Consider the following 17658-nt stretch of genomic DNA (forward strand, 5'->3'; position numbering starts at 1 on the left):
GGAGAAAATTGGCAAGGTAATAAATGTTAGTAATTTTGGGTGTCCTGCCAAAGTAAATGTAGCTCGTTGTCATGTTCCAATAGAGTGACATGCCTTGAAGTCATCGTAACATAGTCCCCTTCCTGTCCTGGGAACTGCAATTAACAAGATGGATGGTAGTGTAAATGCAGCTAGCTTTTAGCTGGCCCCTGGCTGGTTCTGTAACAGTGGTTGTGCTGTTGACCTGTAACAGAAACCCAGCCATCTCTCTGGAGCAAGGCAGATGTCACACACTGGCTGAAATGGGCGGAGAGAGAATATTCCCTGCACTTCATCGAGGAAACCAAGTTTGAAATGAATGGAAAGGCCCTTTGTCTGCTCACCAAGGATGACTTCCGGTACCGCTCTCCCAGTTCAGGTAAGAACCACTCAGTGATTCATTGGGATGGCAGCAGCATCACAAGCCTGGGATACATGGGGTCCATGGGGAAAGGAGCACAGTGTACCAGTCTGGGATATATGGGGAAAGGAGCACAGTGTACCAGTCTGGGATATATGGGGAAAGGAGTGCAGTGTACCAGTCTGGGGTCCATGGGGAAAGGAGCACAGTGTACCAGTCTGGGATATATGGGGAAAGGAGCACAGTGTACCAGTCTGGGATGTATGGGGAAAGGAGCACAGTGTACCAGTCTGGGATATATGGGGAAAGGAGCACAGTGTACCAGTCTGGGATATATGGGGAAAGGAGCGCAGTGTACCAGTCTGGGATATATGGGGAAAGGAGCACAGTGTACCAGTCTGGGATATATGGGGAAAGGAGCACAGTGTACCAGTCTGGCGTCCATGGGGAAAGGAGCACAGTGTACCAGTCTGGGATATATGGGGAAAGGAGCACAGTGTACCAATCTGGGGTCCATGGGGAAAGGAGCACAGTGTACCAGTCTGAGACATATGGGGAAAGGAGCACAGTGTACCAGTCTGGGATATATGGGGAAAGGAGCGCAGTGTACCAGTCTGGGATATATGGGGAAAGGAGCACAGTGTACCAGTCTGGGATATATGGGGAAAGGAGCACAGTGTACCAGTCTGGGATATATGGGGAAAGGAGCGCAGTGTACCAGTCTGGGATATATGGGGAAAGGAGCACAGTGTACCAGTCTGGGATATATGGGGAAAGGAGCGCAGTGTACCAGTCTGGGATATATGGGGAAAGGAGCACAGTGTACCAGTCTGGGGTCCATGGGGAAAGGAGCGCAGTGTACCAGTCTGGGATATATGGGGAAAGGAGCGCAGTGTACCAGTCTGGGGTCCATGGGGAAAGGAGCACAGTGTACCAGTCTGGGATATATGGGGAAAGGAGCGCAGTGTACCAGTCTGGGGTCCATGGGGAAAGGAGCAGAGTGTACCAGTCTGGGATATATGGGGAAAGGAGCACAGTGTACCAGTCTGTGATATATGGGGAAAGGAGCACAGTGTACCAGTCTGGGGTCCATGGGGAAAGGAGCACAGTGTACCAGTCTGGGATATATGGGGAAAGGAGCGCAGTGTACCAGTCTGGGGTCCATGGGGAAAGGAGCACAGTGTACCAGTCTGGGATATATGGGGAAAGGAGCACAGTGTACCAGTCTGGGATATATGGGGAAAGGAGCGCAGTGTACCAGTCTGGGGTCCATGGGGAAAGGAGCACAGTGTACCAGTCTGGGGTCCATGGGGAAAGGAGCACAGTGTACCAGTCTGGGGTCCATGGGGAAAGGAGCACAGTGTACCAGTCTGTGATATATGGGGAAAGGAGCAGAGTGTACCAGTCTGGGGTCCATGGGGAAAGGAGCACAGTGTAACAGCCTGGGATATATGGGGAAAGGAGCACAGTGTACCAGTCTGTGATATATGGGGAAAGGAGCACAGTGTACCAGTCTGGGATATATGGGGAAAGGAGCACAGTGTACCAGTCTGTGATATATGGGGAAAGGAGCACAGTATACCAGTCTGGGGTCCATGGGGAAAGGAGCACAGTGTACCAGTCTGTGATATATGGGGAAAGGAGCACAGTGTACCAGTCTGGGATATATGGGGAAAGGAGCACAGTGTACCAGTCTGGGATATATGGGGAAAGGAGCACAGTGTACCAGTCTGGGGTCCATGGGGAAAGGAGCACAGTGTACCAGTCTGGGGTCCATGGGGAAAGGAGCACAGTGTACCAGTCTGGGATATATGGGGAAAGGAGCACAGTGTACCAGTCTGGGATATATGGGGAAAGGAGCGCAGTGTACCAGTCTGGGATATATGGGGAAAGGAGCACAGTGTACCAGACTGGGATATATGGGGAAAGGAGCACAGTGTACCAGTCTGGGATATATGGGGAAAGGAGCACAGTGTACCAGTCTGGGATATATGGGGAATGGAGCACAGTGTACCAGTCTGGGATATATGGGGAAAGGAGCGCAGTGTACCAGTCTGGGATATATGGGGAAAGGAGCACAGTGCACCAGTCTGGGATATATGGGGAAAGGAGCACAGTGTACCAGTCTGGGATATATGGGGAAAGGAGCACAGTGTACCAGTCTGGGATATATGGGGAAAGGAGCACAGTGTACCAGTCTGGGATATATGGGGAAAGGAGCACAGTGTCACAGTCTGGGGTCCATGGGGAAAGGAGCACAGTGTAACAGTCTGGGATATATGGGGAAAGGAGCACAGTGTACCAGTCTGGGGTCCATGGGGAAAGGAGCACAGTGTACCAGTCTGGGATATATGGGGAAAGGAGCACAGTGTACCAGTCTGGGATATATGGGGAAAGGAGCACAGTGTACCAGTCTGGGATATATGGGGAAAGGAGCGCAGTGTACCACTCTGGGATATATGGGGAAAGGAGCACAGTGTACCAGTCTGGGATATATGGGGAAAGGAGCGCAGCGTACCAGTCTGGGATATATGGGGAAAGGAGCACAGTGTACCAGTCTGGGGTCCATGGGGAAAGGAGCGCAGTGTACCAGTCTGGGATATATGGGGAAAGGAGCGCAGTGTACCAGTCTGGGGTCCATGGGGAAAGGAGCACAGTGTACCAGTCTGGGATATATGGGGAAAGGAGCGCAGTGTACCAGTCTGGGGTCCATGGGGAAAGGAGCAGAGTGTACCAATCTGGGATATATGGGGAAAGGAGCACAGTGTACCAGTCTGTGATATATGGGGAAAGGAGCACAGTGTACCAGTCTGGGGTCCATGGGGAAAGGAGCACAGTGTACCAGTCTGGGATATATGGGGAAAGGAGCGCAGTGTACCAGTCTGGGGTCCATGGGGAAAGGAGCACAGTGTACCAGTCTGGGATATATGGGGAAAGGAGCACAGTGTACCAGTCTGGGATATATGGGGAAAGGAGCGCAGTGTACCAGTCTGGGGTCCATGGGGAAAGGAGCACAGTGTACCAGTCTGGGGTCCATGGGGAAAGGAGCACAGTGTACCAGTCTGGGGTCCATGGGGAAAGGAGCACAGTGTACCAGTCTGTGATATATGGGGAAAGGAGCACAGTGTACCAGTCTGGGGTCCATGGGGAAAGGAGCACAGTGTACCAGCCTGGGATATATGGGGAAAGGAGCACAGTGTACCAGTCTGTGATATATGGGGAAAGGAGCACAGTGTACCAGTCTGGGATATATGGGGAAAGGAGCACAGTGTACCAGTCTGTGATATATGGGGAAAGGAGCACAGTATACCAGTCTGGGGTCCATGGGGAAAGGAGCACAGTGTACCAGTCTGTGATATATGGGGAAAGGAGCACAGTGTACCAGTCTGGGATATATGGGGAAAGGAGCACAGTGTACCAGTCTGGGATATATGGGGAAAGGAGCACAGTGTACCAGTCTGGGGTCCATGGGGAAAGGAGCACAGTGTACCAGTCTGGGGTCCATGGGGAAAGGAGCACAGTGTACCAGTCTGGGATATATGGGGAAAGGAGCACAGTGTACCAGTCTGGGATATATGGGGAAAGGAGCGCAGTGTACCAGTCTGGGATATATGGGGAAAGGAGCACAGTGTACCAGACTGGGATATATGGGGAAAGGAGCACAGTGTACCAGTCTGGGATATATGGGGAAAGGAGCACAGTGTACCAGTCTGGGATATATGGGGAATGGAGCACAGTGTACCAGTCTGGGATATATGGGGAAAGGAGCGCAGTGTACCAGTCTGGGATATATGGGGAAAGGAGCACAGTGCACCAGTCTGGGATATATGGGGAAAGGAGCACAGTGTACCAGTCTGGGATATATGGGGAAAGGAGCACAGTGTACCAGTCTGGGATATATGGGGAAAGGAGCACAGTGTACCAGTCTGGGATATATGGGGAAAGGAGCACAGTGTCACAGTCTGGGGTCCATGGGGAAAGGAGCACAGTGTAACAGTCTGGGATATATGGGGAAAGGAGCACAGTGTACCAGTCTGGGGTCCATGGGGAAAGGAGCACAGTGTACCAGTCTGGGATATATGGGGAAAGGAGCACAGTGTACCAGTCTGGGATATATGGGGAAAGGAGGACAGTGTACCAGTCTGGGATATATGGGGAAAGGAGCGCAGTGTACCACTCTGGGATATATGGGGAAAGGAGCACAGTGTACCAGTCTGGGATATATGGGGAATGGAGCACAGTGTACCACTCTGGGATATATGGGGAAAGGAGCGCAGTGTACCACTCTGGGATATATGGGGAAAGGAGCACAGTGTACCACTCTGGGATATATGGGGAAAGGAGCACAGTGTACCAGTCTGGGATATATGGGGAAAGGAGCACAGTGTACCAGTCTGGGATATATGGGGAAAGGAGCACAGTGTACCAGTCTGGGATATATGGGGAAAGGAGCACAGTGTACCAGTCTGGGATATATGGGGAAAGGAGCACAGTGTACCAGTCTGGGATATATGGGGAAAGGAGCACAGTGTACCTGTCTGGGGTCCATGGGGAAAGGAGCACAGTGTACCAGTCTGGGATATATGGGGAAAGGAGCACAGTGTACCAGTCTGGGACATATGGGGAAAGGAGCACAGTGTACCAGTCTGGGGTCCATGGGGAAAGGAGCACAGTGTACCAGTCTGGGATATATGGGGAAAGGAGCACAGTGTACCAGTCTGGGATATATGGGGAAAGGAGCACAGTGTACCAGTCTGGGGTCCATGGGGAAAGGAGCACAGTGTACCAGTCTGGGGTCCATGGGGAAAGGAGCACAGTGTAACAGTCTGGGATATCTGGGGAAAGGAGCACAGTGTACCAGTCTGGGGTCCATGGGGAAAGGAGCATAGTGTACCAGTCTGGGATATATGGGGAAAGGAGCACAGTGTACCAGTCTGGGGTCCATGGGGAAAGGAGCACAGTGTACCAGTATGGGATATATGGGGAAAGGAGCACAGTGTACTAGTCTGGGATATATGGGGAAAGGAGCATAGTGTACCAGTCTGGGATATATGGGGAAAGGAGCACAGTGTACCAGTCTGGGGTCCATGGGGAAAGGAGCACAGTGTACCAGTATGGGATATATGGGGAAAGGAGCGCAGTGTACCAGTCTGGGATATATGGGGAAAGGAGCGCAGTGTACCAGTCTGGGGTCCATGGGGAAAGGAGCACAGTGTACCAGTCTGGGATATATGGGGAAAGGAGCACAGTGTACGAGTCTGGGGTCCATGGGGAAAGGAGCACAGTCATAGAGTCATAGAGTAATACAGCACGGATAGAGGCCCTTCGGCCCATCGTGTCCGTGCCAGCCATCATGCCCTGTCTAATCTAATCCCATATTCCAGCATTTGGTCCGTAGCCTTGTATGTTATGGCATTTGAAGTGCTCATCCAAATGCTTCTTAAATGTTGTGAGGGTTCCTGCCTCCACAACCCTTTCAGGCAGTGAGTTCCAGACTCCAACCACCCTCTGGGTGAAAAAGTTCTTTCTCAAATCCCCTCTAAACCTACCGCCCTTTACCTTGAATCTATGCCCCCTAGTTATTGTCCCTTCTACTAAGGGAAAAAGCTCCTCAGTATCCATCCTATCTATGCCCCTCATAATTTTATACACCTCAATCATGTCCCCCCTCAGCCTCCTCTGCTCCAAGGAAAACAAACCCAATCTGCCCAGTCTTTCTTCATAGCTGAAGCGCTCCAGCCCTGGTAACATCCTGGTGAATCTCCTCTGCACCCTCTCCAAAGCGATCACATCCTTCCTGTAGTGTGGCGACCAGAACTGCACACAGTATTCCAGCTGTGGCCTAACCAGTGTTTTATACAGCTCCATCATAACCTCCTTGCTCTTATATTCTATGCCTCGGCTAATGAAGGCAAGTATCCCATATGCCTTTTTTACCACCTTATCCACCTGTTCCGCCGCCTTCAGGGATCTGTGTACTTGCACACCCAGATCCCTCTGCCCCTCCGTCTTGCCTAGGGTCTTACCATTCATTGTGTATTCCCTTGCCTTGTTAGTCCCCCCAAAGTGCATCACCTCGCACTTTTCCGGGTTAAATTCCATTTGCCACTGTTCCGCCCATCTGACCAACCCATCTATATCGTCCTGCAGACTGAGGCTACCCTCCTCGCTATTTACCACCCTACCAATTTTTGTATCATCCGCAAACTTACTGATCATACCTTTTACATTCATATCCAAGTCATTAATGTAGACCACAAACAGCAAGGGACCCAGCACCGATCCCTGTGGCACCCCACTGGCCACAGGCTTCCAGTCACAAAGACAACCTTCGACCATCACCCTCTGCCTTCTGCCACTAAGCCAGCTTTGTATCCAATGTGCCAAGGCACCCTGGATTCCATGGGCTCTTACCTTCTTCACCAGTCTCCTGTGCGGGACTTTATCGAAGGCCTTACTGAAATCCATGTATACCACATCCACTGCGTTACCCTCATCCACACACCGAGTCACCCCCTCAAAAAATTCAATCAAATTAGTCAGACATGATCTTCCCTTGACAAAGCCATGTTGACTATCCCTGATTAATCCTTGTTTCTCCAAGTGGAGACTAATTTTGTCCCTCAGAATTTTTTCCAATAATTTTCCTACCACTGATGTTAAGCTCACTGGCCGGCAGTTCCCCGGTTTTTCCCTACTTCCCTTCTTGAATAATGGTACTACATTAGCGGTTCTCCAGTCCTCTGGCACATCCCCTGTGGCCAGAGAGGTCCTGAATATATGTGTTAGAGCCCCCGCAATCTCTTCCTTTGCCTCACACAGCAGCCTGGGATACATTTCATCCGGGCCTGGGGATTTATCCATTTTTAGGCCTGTTAAAACCGCCAATACCTCCTCCCTCTCGATGTTAATATGTTCGAGCATATCACAGTCCCCCCGCCCTATTTCTATGTCTACATCGTCCTCCTCCATAGTGAAAACAGATGCAAAAAATTCATTTAGAACCCCTCCTACATCTTCCGGCTCCACACACAGATTGCCACGTTTGTCCCTAATGGGCCCTATTTTTTCCCTAGTTATCCTCTTACCCTTAATATACTTATAAAACATCTTAGGATTTTCCTTTATTTTGCTCGCCAGTGTTATTTCATGGCCCCTCCTTGATCTCCTAATTTCTTTTTAAATATCCCCCTGCACTTTTTGTACTCCTCTAGGGCTTCCTCCATCTTTAGCCTTTTGTATCTGCCAAAAGCCCTCCTTTTTTTCCTAATCCATTCTCGTATATCCCCTGACATCCAAGGTTCCCTGTGGTTTTTGGAACCACCCTTGACCTTTACGGGAACATGTTGCCATTGTATGATCTCAATCTCCCTTCTGAAAGCCTCCCATTGCTCCGATGCGGATTTTCCTACAAGTAGCTGATCCCAGTCCATTTTGGCCAGATCCTGCCTTATCCTATTAAAATCGGCCTTCCCCCAATTTAGAGCCTTTATTTCCGGCCCATCCCTGTCCTTTTCCATGACCACCTTAAATCTCACCATATTATGGTCACTGTCACCAAAGTGCTCACCTACTAGCACTTTTTCCACTTGGCCGGCCACTTTCCCTAGAATTAGGTCCAGTACCGCCCCCTCTCTTGTAGGACTTTCTACATGCTGGCTCAAAAAGCTCTCCTGGATGCACTTTTAAGAATTCTACACCCTCTGAGCCTTTCACATTTTGACTATCCCAGTTAATATTGGGAAAGTTGAAATCCCCCATTATTATTACCCTATTATTTGCACATTTCTCTGAAATTTGCCTACATATCTGTTCCTCTATCTCCCCCTGACTGTTTGGAGGCCTATAGTACACTCCCAGCAAAGTGCTTGCCCCCTTTTTGTTTTTAAGCTCCACCCATATGGCCTCATTAGAGGAACCTGCTAATATATCATCCCTCCTTACTGCAGTAATTGACTCCTTAATTAATATTGCGACACCCCCTCCTCTTTTACCTCCCCCTCTGTCTCGCCTGAAGATTCTGTACCCCGGAATATTGAGCTGCCAGTCTTGCACCTCCCTCAACCATGTCTCCGTGATAGCAACAATATCATACTCCCATGTGTTTATCAACACCTTCAGTTCATCCACCTTATTTGCAAGACTCCTTGCATTAAAATAGATGCCATCCAGCCTTGCCCTTATATATTTGCCCTGTCTACCAAGCTGACTTGTTTTTTTCTCTATAATTGGCAGCACATCACCCCCTATTTCAGCTCCCCTCTGTATCCCATCCCCCTGCCAAGTTAGTTTAAACCCCCCCCAACAGTGCTAGCAAACCTCCCCGCAAGGATATTTGTCCCGCTCTGGTTCAGGTGCAACCCGTCCGACTTGTACAAGTCCCACCTTTCCCAGAAGCAGGCCCAGTGATCCAGGAAACTAAAACCCTCCCTCCGACACCAACTCTTTAGCCACAGTGTAGCAGTCTGGGATATATGGGGAAAGGAGCGCAGTGTACCACTCTGGGATATATGGGGAAAGGAGCGCAGTGTACCATTCTGGGATATATGGGGAAAGGAGCACAGTGTACCAGTCTGGGGTCCATGGGGAAAGGAGCGCAGTGTACCAGTCTGGGATATATGGGGAAAGGAGCGCAGTGTACCATTCTGGGATATATGGGGAAAGGAGCACAGTGTACCAGTCTGGGATATATGGGGAAAGGAGCACAGTGTACCAGTCTGGGATATATGGGGAAGGGAGCACAGTGTACCAGTCTGGGATATATGGGGAAAGGAGCACAGTGTACCAGTCTGGGATATATGGGGAAAGGAGCACAGTGTACCAGTCTGTGATATATGGGGAAAGGAGCACAGTGTACCAGTCTGGGGTCCATGGGGAAAGGAGCGCAGTGTACCAGTCTGGGATATATGGGGAAAGGAGCGCAGTGTACCAGTCTGGGATATATGGGGAAAGGAGCACAGTGTACCAGTCTGGGATATATGGGGAAAGGAGCAGTGTACCAGTCTGGGGAATATGGGGAAAGGAGCACAGTGTACCAGTCTGGGATATATGGGGAAAGGAGCACAGTGTACCAGTCTGGGATATATGGGGAAAGGAGCGCAGTGTACCAGCACGGGGTCCATGGGGAAAGGAGCACAGTGTACCAGTCTGGGATATATGGGGAAAGGAGCACAGTGTACCAGTCTGGGATATATGGGGAAAGGAGCGCAGTGTACCAGCATGGGATCCATGGGGAAAGGAGCACAGTGTACCAGTCTGGGATATATGGGGAAAGGAGCACAGTGTACCAGTCTGGGATATATGGGGAAAGGAGCAGTGTACCAGTCTGTGGTCCATGGGGAAAGGAGCACAGTGTACCAGTCTGGGGTCCATGGGGAAAGGAGCACAGTGTGCCAGTCTGGGATATATGGGGTAAGGAGCACAGTGTACCAGTCTGGGATATATGGGGAAAGGAGCACAGTGTACCGGTCTGGGATATATGGGGAAAGGAGCACAGTGTACCAGTCTGGGATATATGGGGAAAGGAGCGCAGTGTACCAGTCTGGGATATATGGGGAAAGAAGCATAGTGTACCAGTCTGGGATATATGGGGAAAGGAGCACAGTGTACCAGTCTGGAATATATGGGGAAAGGAGCACAGTGTACCAGTCTGGGATATATGGGGAAAGGAGCGCAGTGTACCAGTCTGGGATATATGGGGAAAGGAGCGCAGTGTACCAGTCTGGGATATATGGGGAAAGGAGCACAGTGTACCAGTCTGGGATATATGGGGAAAGGAGCGCAGTGTACCAGTCTGGGATATATGGGGAAAGAAGCACAGTGTACCAGTCTGGGATATATGGGGAAAGGAGCACAGTGTACCAGTCTGGGATATATGGGGAAAGGAGCACAGTGTACCAGTCTGGGATATATGGGGAAAGAAGCACAGTGTACCAGTCTGGGATATATGGGGAAAGGAGCACAGTGTACCAGTCTGGAATATATGGGGAAAGGAGCACAGTGTACCAGTCTGGGATATATGGGGAAAGGAGCGCAGTGTACCAGTCTGGGATATATGGGGAAAGGAGCGCAGTGTACCAGTCTGGGATATATGGGGAAAGGAGCACAGTGTACCAGTCTGGGATATATGGGGAAAGGAGCGCAGTGTACCAGTCTGGGATATATGGGGAAAGGAGCGCAGTGTACCAGTCTGGGGTCCATGGGGAAAGGAGCACAGTGTACCAGTCTGGGATATATGGGGAAAGGAGCACAGTGTACCAGTCTGGGATATATGGGGAAAGGAGCGCAGTGTACCAGTCTGGGATATATGGGGAAAGGAGCACAGTGTACCAGTCTGGGATATATGGGGAATGGAGCACATTGTACCACTCTGGGATATATGGGGAAAGGAGCGCAGTGTACCAGTCTGGGATATATGGGGAAAGGAGCACAGTGTACCAGCCTGGGATATATGGGGAAAGGAGCACAGTGTACCAGTCTGGGATATATGGGGAAAGGAGCACAGTGTACCAGTCTGGGATATATGGGGAAAGGAGCACAGTTTACCAGTCTGGGATATATGGGGAAAGGAGCACAGTGTACCAGTCTGGGATATATGGGGAAAGGAGCACAGTGTACCAGTCTGGGATATATGGGGAAAAGAGCGCAGTGTACCAGTCTGGGATATATGGGGAAAGGAGCACAGTGTACCAGTCTGGGATATATGGGGAAAGGAGCGCAGTGTACCAGCATGGGGTCCATGGGGAAAGGAGCGCAGTTTACCAGCTGGGATATATGGGGAAAGGAGCACAGTGTACCAGTCTGGGATATATGGGGAAAGGAGCACAGTGTACCAGTCTGGGATATATGGGGAAAGGAGCACAGTGTACCAGTCTGGGATATATGGGGAAAGGAGCACAGTGTACCAGCATGGGGTCCATGGGGAAAGGAGCACAGTGTACCAGTCTGGGGTATATGGGGAAAGGAGCACAGTGTACCAGTCTGGGATATATGGGGAAAGGAGCGCAGTGTACCAGTCTGGGATATATGGGGAAAGGAGCACAGTGTACCAGTCTGTGATATATGGGGAAAGGAGCGCAGTGTACCAGTCTGGGATATATGGGGAAAGGAGCACAGTGTACCAGTATGGGGTATATGGGGAAAGGAGCACAGTGTACCAGCTGGGATATATGGGGAAAGGAGCACAGTGTACCAGTCTGGGATATACGGGGAAAGGAGCACAGTGTAACAGTCTGGGATATATGGGGAAAGGAGCACAGTGTACCAGTCTGGGATATATGGGGAAAGGAGCACAGTGTCACAGTCTGGGATATATGGGGAAAGGAGCGCAGTGTTCCAGTCTGGGATATATGGGGAAAGGAGCACAGTGTACCAGTCTGGGATATATGGGGAAAGGAGCGCTCTGTACCAGTCTGTGATATATGGGGAAAGGAGCACAGTGTACCAGTCTGGGATATATGGGGAAAGGAGCACAGTGTACCAGCCTGGGATATATGGGGAAAGGAGCACAGTGTACCAGCATGGGGTCCATGGGGAAAGGAGCACAGTGTACCAGTCTGGGATATATGGGGAAAGGAGCACAGTGTACCAGCCTGGGATATATGGGGAAAGGAGCACAGTGTACCAGTCTGGGATATATGGGGAAAGGAGCACAGTGTACCAGTCTGGGATATATGGGGAAAGGAGCACAGTGTACCAGTCTGGGATATATGGGGAAAGGAGCACAGTGTACCAGCATGGTGTCCATGGGGAAAGGAGCACAGTGTACCAGTCTGGGGTATATGGGGAAAGGAGCACAGTGTACCAGTCTGGGATATATGGGGAAAGGAGCGCAGTGTACCAGTCTGGGATATATGGGGAAAGGAGCACAGTGTACCAGTCTGTGATATATGGGGAAAGCAGCGCAGTGTACCAGTCTGGGATATATGGGGAAAGGAGCACAGTGTACCAGTATGGGGTATATGGGGAAAGGAGCACAGTGTACCAGCTGGGATATATGGGGAAAGGAGCACAGTGTACCAGTCTGGGATATACGGGGAAAGGAGCACAGTGTAACAGTCTGGGATATATGGGGAAAGGAGCACAGTGTACCAGTCTGGGATATATGGGGAAAGGAGCACAGTGTCACAGTCTGGGATATATGGGGAAAGGAGCGCAGTGTACCAGTCTGGGATATATGGGGAAAGGAGCACAGTGTACCAGTCTGGGATATATGGGGAAAGGAGCGCAGTGTACCAGTCTGGGGTATATGGGGAAAGGAGCACAGTGTACCTGTCTGGGATATATGGGGAAAGGAGCACAGTGTACCAGTCTGGGATATATGGGGAAAGGAGCACAGTGTACCAGTCTGGGATATATGGGGAAAGGAGCGCTGTGTACCAGTCTGTGATATATGGGGAAAGGAGCACAGTGTACCAGTCTGGGATATATGGGGAAAGGAGCACAGTGTACCAGCCTGGGATATATGGGGAAAGGAGCACAGTGTACCAGTCTGGGATATATGGGGAAAGGAGCACAGTGTACCAGCATGGGGTCCATGGGGAAAGGAGCACAGTGTACCAGTCTGGGATATATGGGGAAAGGAGCACAGTGTACCAGTCTGGGATATATGGGGTAAGGAGCGCAGTGTACCAGTCTGGGATATATGGGGAAAGGAGCACAGTGTACCAGTCTGGGATATATGGGGAAAGGAGCACAGTGTACCAGTCTGGGATATATGGGGAAAGGAGCACAGTGTACCAGTCTGGGATATATGGGGAAAGGAGCACAGTGTACCAGTCTGGGATATATGGGGAAAGGAGCACAGTGTACCAGTCTGGGATATATGGGGAAAGGAGCACAGTGTACCAGTCTGGGATATATGGGGTAAGGAGCGCAGTGTACCAGTCTGGGATATATGGGGAAAGGAGCACAGTGTACCAGTCTGGGATATATGGGGAAAGGAGCACAGTGTACCAGTCTGGGATATATGGGGAAAGGAGCACAGTGTACCAGTCTGGGGTCCATGGGGAAAGGAGCACAGTGTACCAGTCTGGGATATATGGGGAAAGGAGCACAGTGTTCCAGTCTGGGATATATGGGGTAAGGAGCGCAGTGTACCAGTCTGGGATATATGGGGAAAGGAGCACAGTGTACCAGTCTGGGATATATGGGGAAAGGAGCACAGTGTACCAGTCTGGGATATATGGGGAAAGGAGCACAGTGTACCAGTCTGGGGTCCATGGGGAAAGGAGCACAGTGTACCAGTCTGGGGTCCATGGGGAAAGGAGCACAGTGTTCCAGTCTGGGATATATGGGATCCATGGGGATAACAGCTCCATGTACCAGTCTGGGATCTGATGATGCGCAAAGTGCTCACAGAGGCATAAGGGAAAAACAGGACATTGAGCCAAAGAAAGAGAAATTGCAGAGCGTGGGGCCTGGGCATCTGAAATAATTGCAAAATACTGTGGATGCTGGAAATCTGAAATAACAACAGAAAAAGCTGGAAACACTCAGCAGGCCAGGCAGCATCCGTGGAGAGAGAAACAGAGTTAACGTTTCAGGTCTGGGACCTTTCATTAGAACTGGAAAAAGCTGGAGATGTAACAGATATTAAGCAGGTCTAGAGACGGGGGGGGGGGGGTGGGGGGGTGTTAGGAGGGGAGGAAGAAATTGAAAGAACATCCTGTACTTTTGTAAGAGGCAGGAAAGATAAAATGTTGCAAATGGGAATGGCAAAAATCATACTGCATGAAAAATGGGGGCAGGGATAATTATCTGAAATTGTTGAACTCAATGTTGAGTCTGGCAGGCTGCAAAGTGCCCAATCGAAAGATGAGGTGCTGTTCCTCGAGCTTACGTTGAGCTTCATTGGAACAATGGAATAGCCCGAGGACAGAGAGATCAGAGTGGGAGTGAAGCGGTGAATTAAAGTGACAGGCGACCGGAAGCTCAGGGTCACCCGTACGGACTGAACGGAGGCGTTCCGCAAAGCGGTCGCCCAATCTGCGTTTGGTCTCCACAATGTAGAGGAGACCGCATCGTGAGCAGCGAATACAGTATATTAAATTGCAAGAAGTACAAGTAAATCGCTGTTTCACCTGGAAGGGGTGTTTGGGGCCCTGGACAGTGGGAAGGGAGGAGGTAAAAGGGCAGGTGTTGCATCTCCTGCGCTTGCACGGGAAGGTGCCAGGTGAAGGAGCAGGGCTGTTGGGAGTGATTGAGGAGTGGACCAGGGTGTTGCGGCGGGAGCGGTCCCTTCGGAATGCTGAAAGGGGAGGTGAGGGGAAGATGTGTTTGGTGGTGGGATCACGTTGGAGGTGGCGGAAATGGCGGAGGATGATCCGTTGAATGTGGAGGCTGGTGGGGTGAAAGGTGAGGACAAGGGGAACCCTATCGTGGTTCTGGGAGGGAGGGGCAGGGGTGAGAGCAGAAGTGCGGGAAATAGAACGGACACAGTCAAGGGCCGTGTCAACCACGGTAGAGGGGAATCCTCGGTTGAGGAAAAAGGAAGACATGTCAGAAGCACTAGTATGGAGGGTTTCTCTCTCCACGGATGCTGCCTGGCCTGCTGAGTATTTCCAGCTTTTTCTGTTGTTACTTCTGGGCATCTGAAAGCCTGGCCACTGATGTAGGTTGAAGGGAAGGGGGGATGCATGAGAGATCAGAATGAGAGGAACAGAGAGTCCGGGGTGCGGGGTGGTGGCGCTGGAGAAAGATACAGAGATGGGGAGGGGCAGATCCATGGAGCGATTTAAACACAACGATATAGGTAAAAAATGGGATGAGGTCCTAAAAGCTGAATATCGGGTGTTAGGAGGTAAATTAAAAAATAGGACCTCAAATGTAGTAATCCCAGGATTGCTACCAGTGCCACGTGCTAGTCAGAGTAGAAATAGAAGGATATTTCAGATGAATACGTGGCTAGAGGAATGGTGCAAGGGGGAGGGATTCAAATTTCTGGGACATTGGAACCGGTTCTGGGGGAGGTGGGACCAGTTCAAACCAGATGGTTTGCACCTGGGCAGGGCCGGGACCGATGTCCTAGGGGAAGTGTTTGCTAGTGCTCTGGGGGAGGGTTTAAACTAAAATGGCAGGGGGTTGGGAACCTGAACAGGGGGACAGAGGAAAGGGAAACAAGGATAAAAGCAAAAGATAGGAAGGAGAAAAACAAAAGTGGCAGTCAGAGAAATCAACGGTTTAAATCAAACATGGCCACAGTAAATAATAATTCTAATAGGTCTAAGAGCGTTAAAAAAACAAGCCTGAAGACTTTGTGTCTTAATGCGAGGAGCATTCGGAATAAGGTGGACGAATTAGCTGCGCAAATAGAGGTAAACGAATATGATTTGATTGGGATTATGGAAACATAGCTCCAGGGTGGCCAAGGCTGGGAACTCAACATCCGGGGATATTCAATATTCAGGAAAGATAGGCAAAAAGGAAAGGGAGGTGGGGTACCATTGCTGGTTAAAGAAGGGATTAACACAATTGTAAGGAAGGATATTAGCTCTGATGATGTGGAATCTGTATGGGTAGAACTGAGAAATACCAAGGGGCAGAAAACGTTAGTGGGAGTGGTATATAGACCTCCAATCAGTAATGCGGAGGTTGGGGATGGCATTAAAAGGGAAATTAGAGAAGCGTGCAATAAGGGCACAGTAGTCATCATGGGTGACTTTAATCTACATATAGATTGGGCTAACCAAATTAGTAACAATACTGTGGAGGAGGAATTCCTTGAGTGTTTACGGGATGGTTTCCTGAACCAATATGTCGAGGAACCAACCAGAGATCAGGCCATCTTAGACTGGGTATTATGTAACGAGAAAGGATTAATTAGCAATCTTGTTGTACGAGGCCCCTTGGGTCGGAGCGATCATAATATGATAGAATTCTTCATTAAGATGGAGAATGAAGTAGTTGACTCAGAGACTAGGGTCCTGAATTTAAATAAAGGAAACTACGATGGTCTGAGGCGAGCGTTGGGTAGGATTGATTGGGGAATGTCACTCAAAGGGTTGACAGTGGATAGGCAATGACAAACATTCAAAGATCGCATGGATGAACTACAGAATTTGTTCATCCCAGTTTGCCATAAAAATAAAACAAAAAGGTGACTCAACCGTGGCTAACAAGGGAAATTAGGGATAGCATAAGATCCAATGAGAAGACATATAAATTGGCCAGAAAAAGCAGTAAACCTGAGGATTGGAAGCAGTTTAGGATTCAACAAAGGAGGACAAAGGGATTAATTAAGAAAGAGAAAATAGAATATGAGAGTAAGCTTGCAGGGAACATAAAAACTGACTGTAAAAGCTTTTATAGATATGTGAAGAGAAAAAGATTGGTGAAGTCAAGCGTAGGTCCTTTGCAGTCAGAATCAGGGGAATTTATAATGGGGCTCAAAGAAATGGCAAACCAATTAAATACATATTTTGGTTCTGTCTTCACAAAGGAGGACACAAATAACCTCCCAGAGATGTCGGGGAACATAGGGTCTGATGAAGGGGAGGAACTGAAAGAAATCAGTATTTGTAAGGAAATGGTGTTAAGGAAATTGATGGGACTGAAGGCCGATAAATCCCCAGGGCCTGATAATCTACATCCTAGGGTACTTAAGGAAGTGGCCTAAGAAATAGTAGATGCACTGCTGATCATCTTCCAACATTCAATGGAATCTGGAACAGTACCCATGGATTGGAGGGTAGCTAATGTTACCGCACTATTCAAAAAAGGTGGTCGGGAGAAAACGGGGAACTATAGACCGGTAAGCCTGACATCGGTAGTGGGGAAAATGCTAGAGTCCATTCTAAAAGATGTAATAGCAGAGCACTTGGAAAACAGTGACAGGATCGGACAAAGTCAACATGGATTTACAAAAGGTAAATCGTGCTTGACTAATCTACTGGAATTTTTTGAGGATGTAACTGGTAAAATAGATAGGGGAGAACTAGTGGATGTGGTATATTTGGAATTTCAAAAGGCTTTCGATAAGGTCCCGCATAAGAGATTAACGTGTAAAGTTAAGGCACATGGGATTGGGGGCAAGGTATTGACTTGGATAGAAAACTGGTTGGCAGACAGGAAGCAAAGAGTTGGAATAAACGGCTCTTTTTCCGAGTGGCAGGCAGTGACTAGTGGGGTACCGCAGGGATCAGTCCTTGGACCCCAGCTATTCACAATATATATTAATGATCTAGACGAGGGAACTAGATGTAATATCTCCAAATTTGCAGACGACACAAAGCTGGGTGGACGTGTGTGCTGTGAGGAGGATGCCGAGAAACTCCAGGATG

The 17658-nt window shown here is 49.6% G+C and overlaps 1 protein-coding gene across 1 annotated transcript in view; it reads left to right on the plus strand.

Annotated features, from left to right (window-relative positions):
- Positions 1–214: 214 nt before the first annotated feature.
- Positions 215–17658, plus strand: part of LOC147105423 (uncharacterized) — a 60669-nt gene continuing 43225 nt past the window's right edge. The window contains exon 1 of the mRNA XM_086011728.1: positions 215–397. Within this exon, the coding sequence (XP_085867854.1) occupies positions 334–397 (64 nt within the window). The 5' untranslated portion in view covers positions 215–333. The remainder of the gene's footprint in view (positions 398–17658) is intronic.

The sequence above is a fragment of the Somniosus microcephalus genome, chromosome 18, assembly GCF_052327205.1.
Source record: "Somniosus microcephalus isolate GS21.2 chromosome 18, FLI_Smic_1.0, whole genome shotgun sequence".
Taxonomy (NCBI): Eukaryota; Metazoa; Chordata; class Chondrichthyes; order Squaliformes; family Somniosidae; genus Somniosus; species Somniosus microcephalus.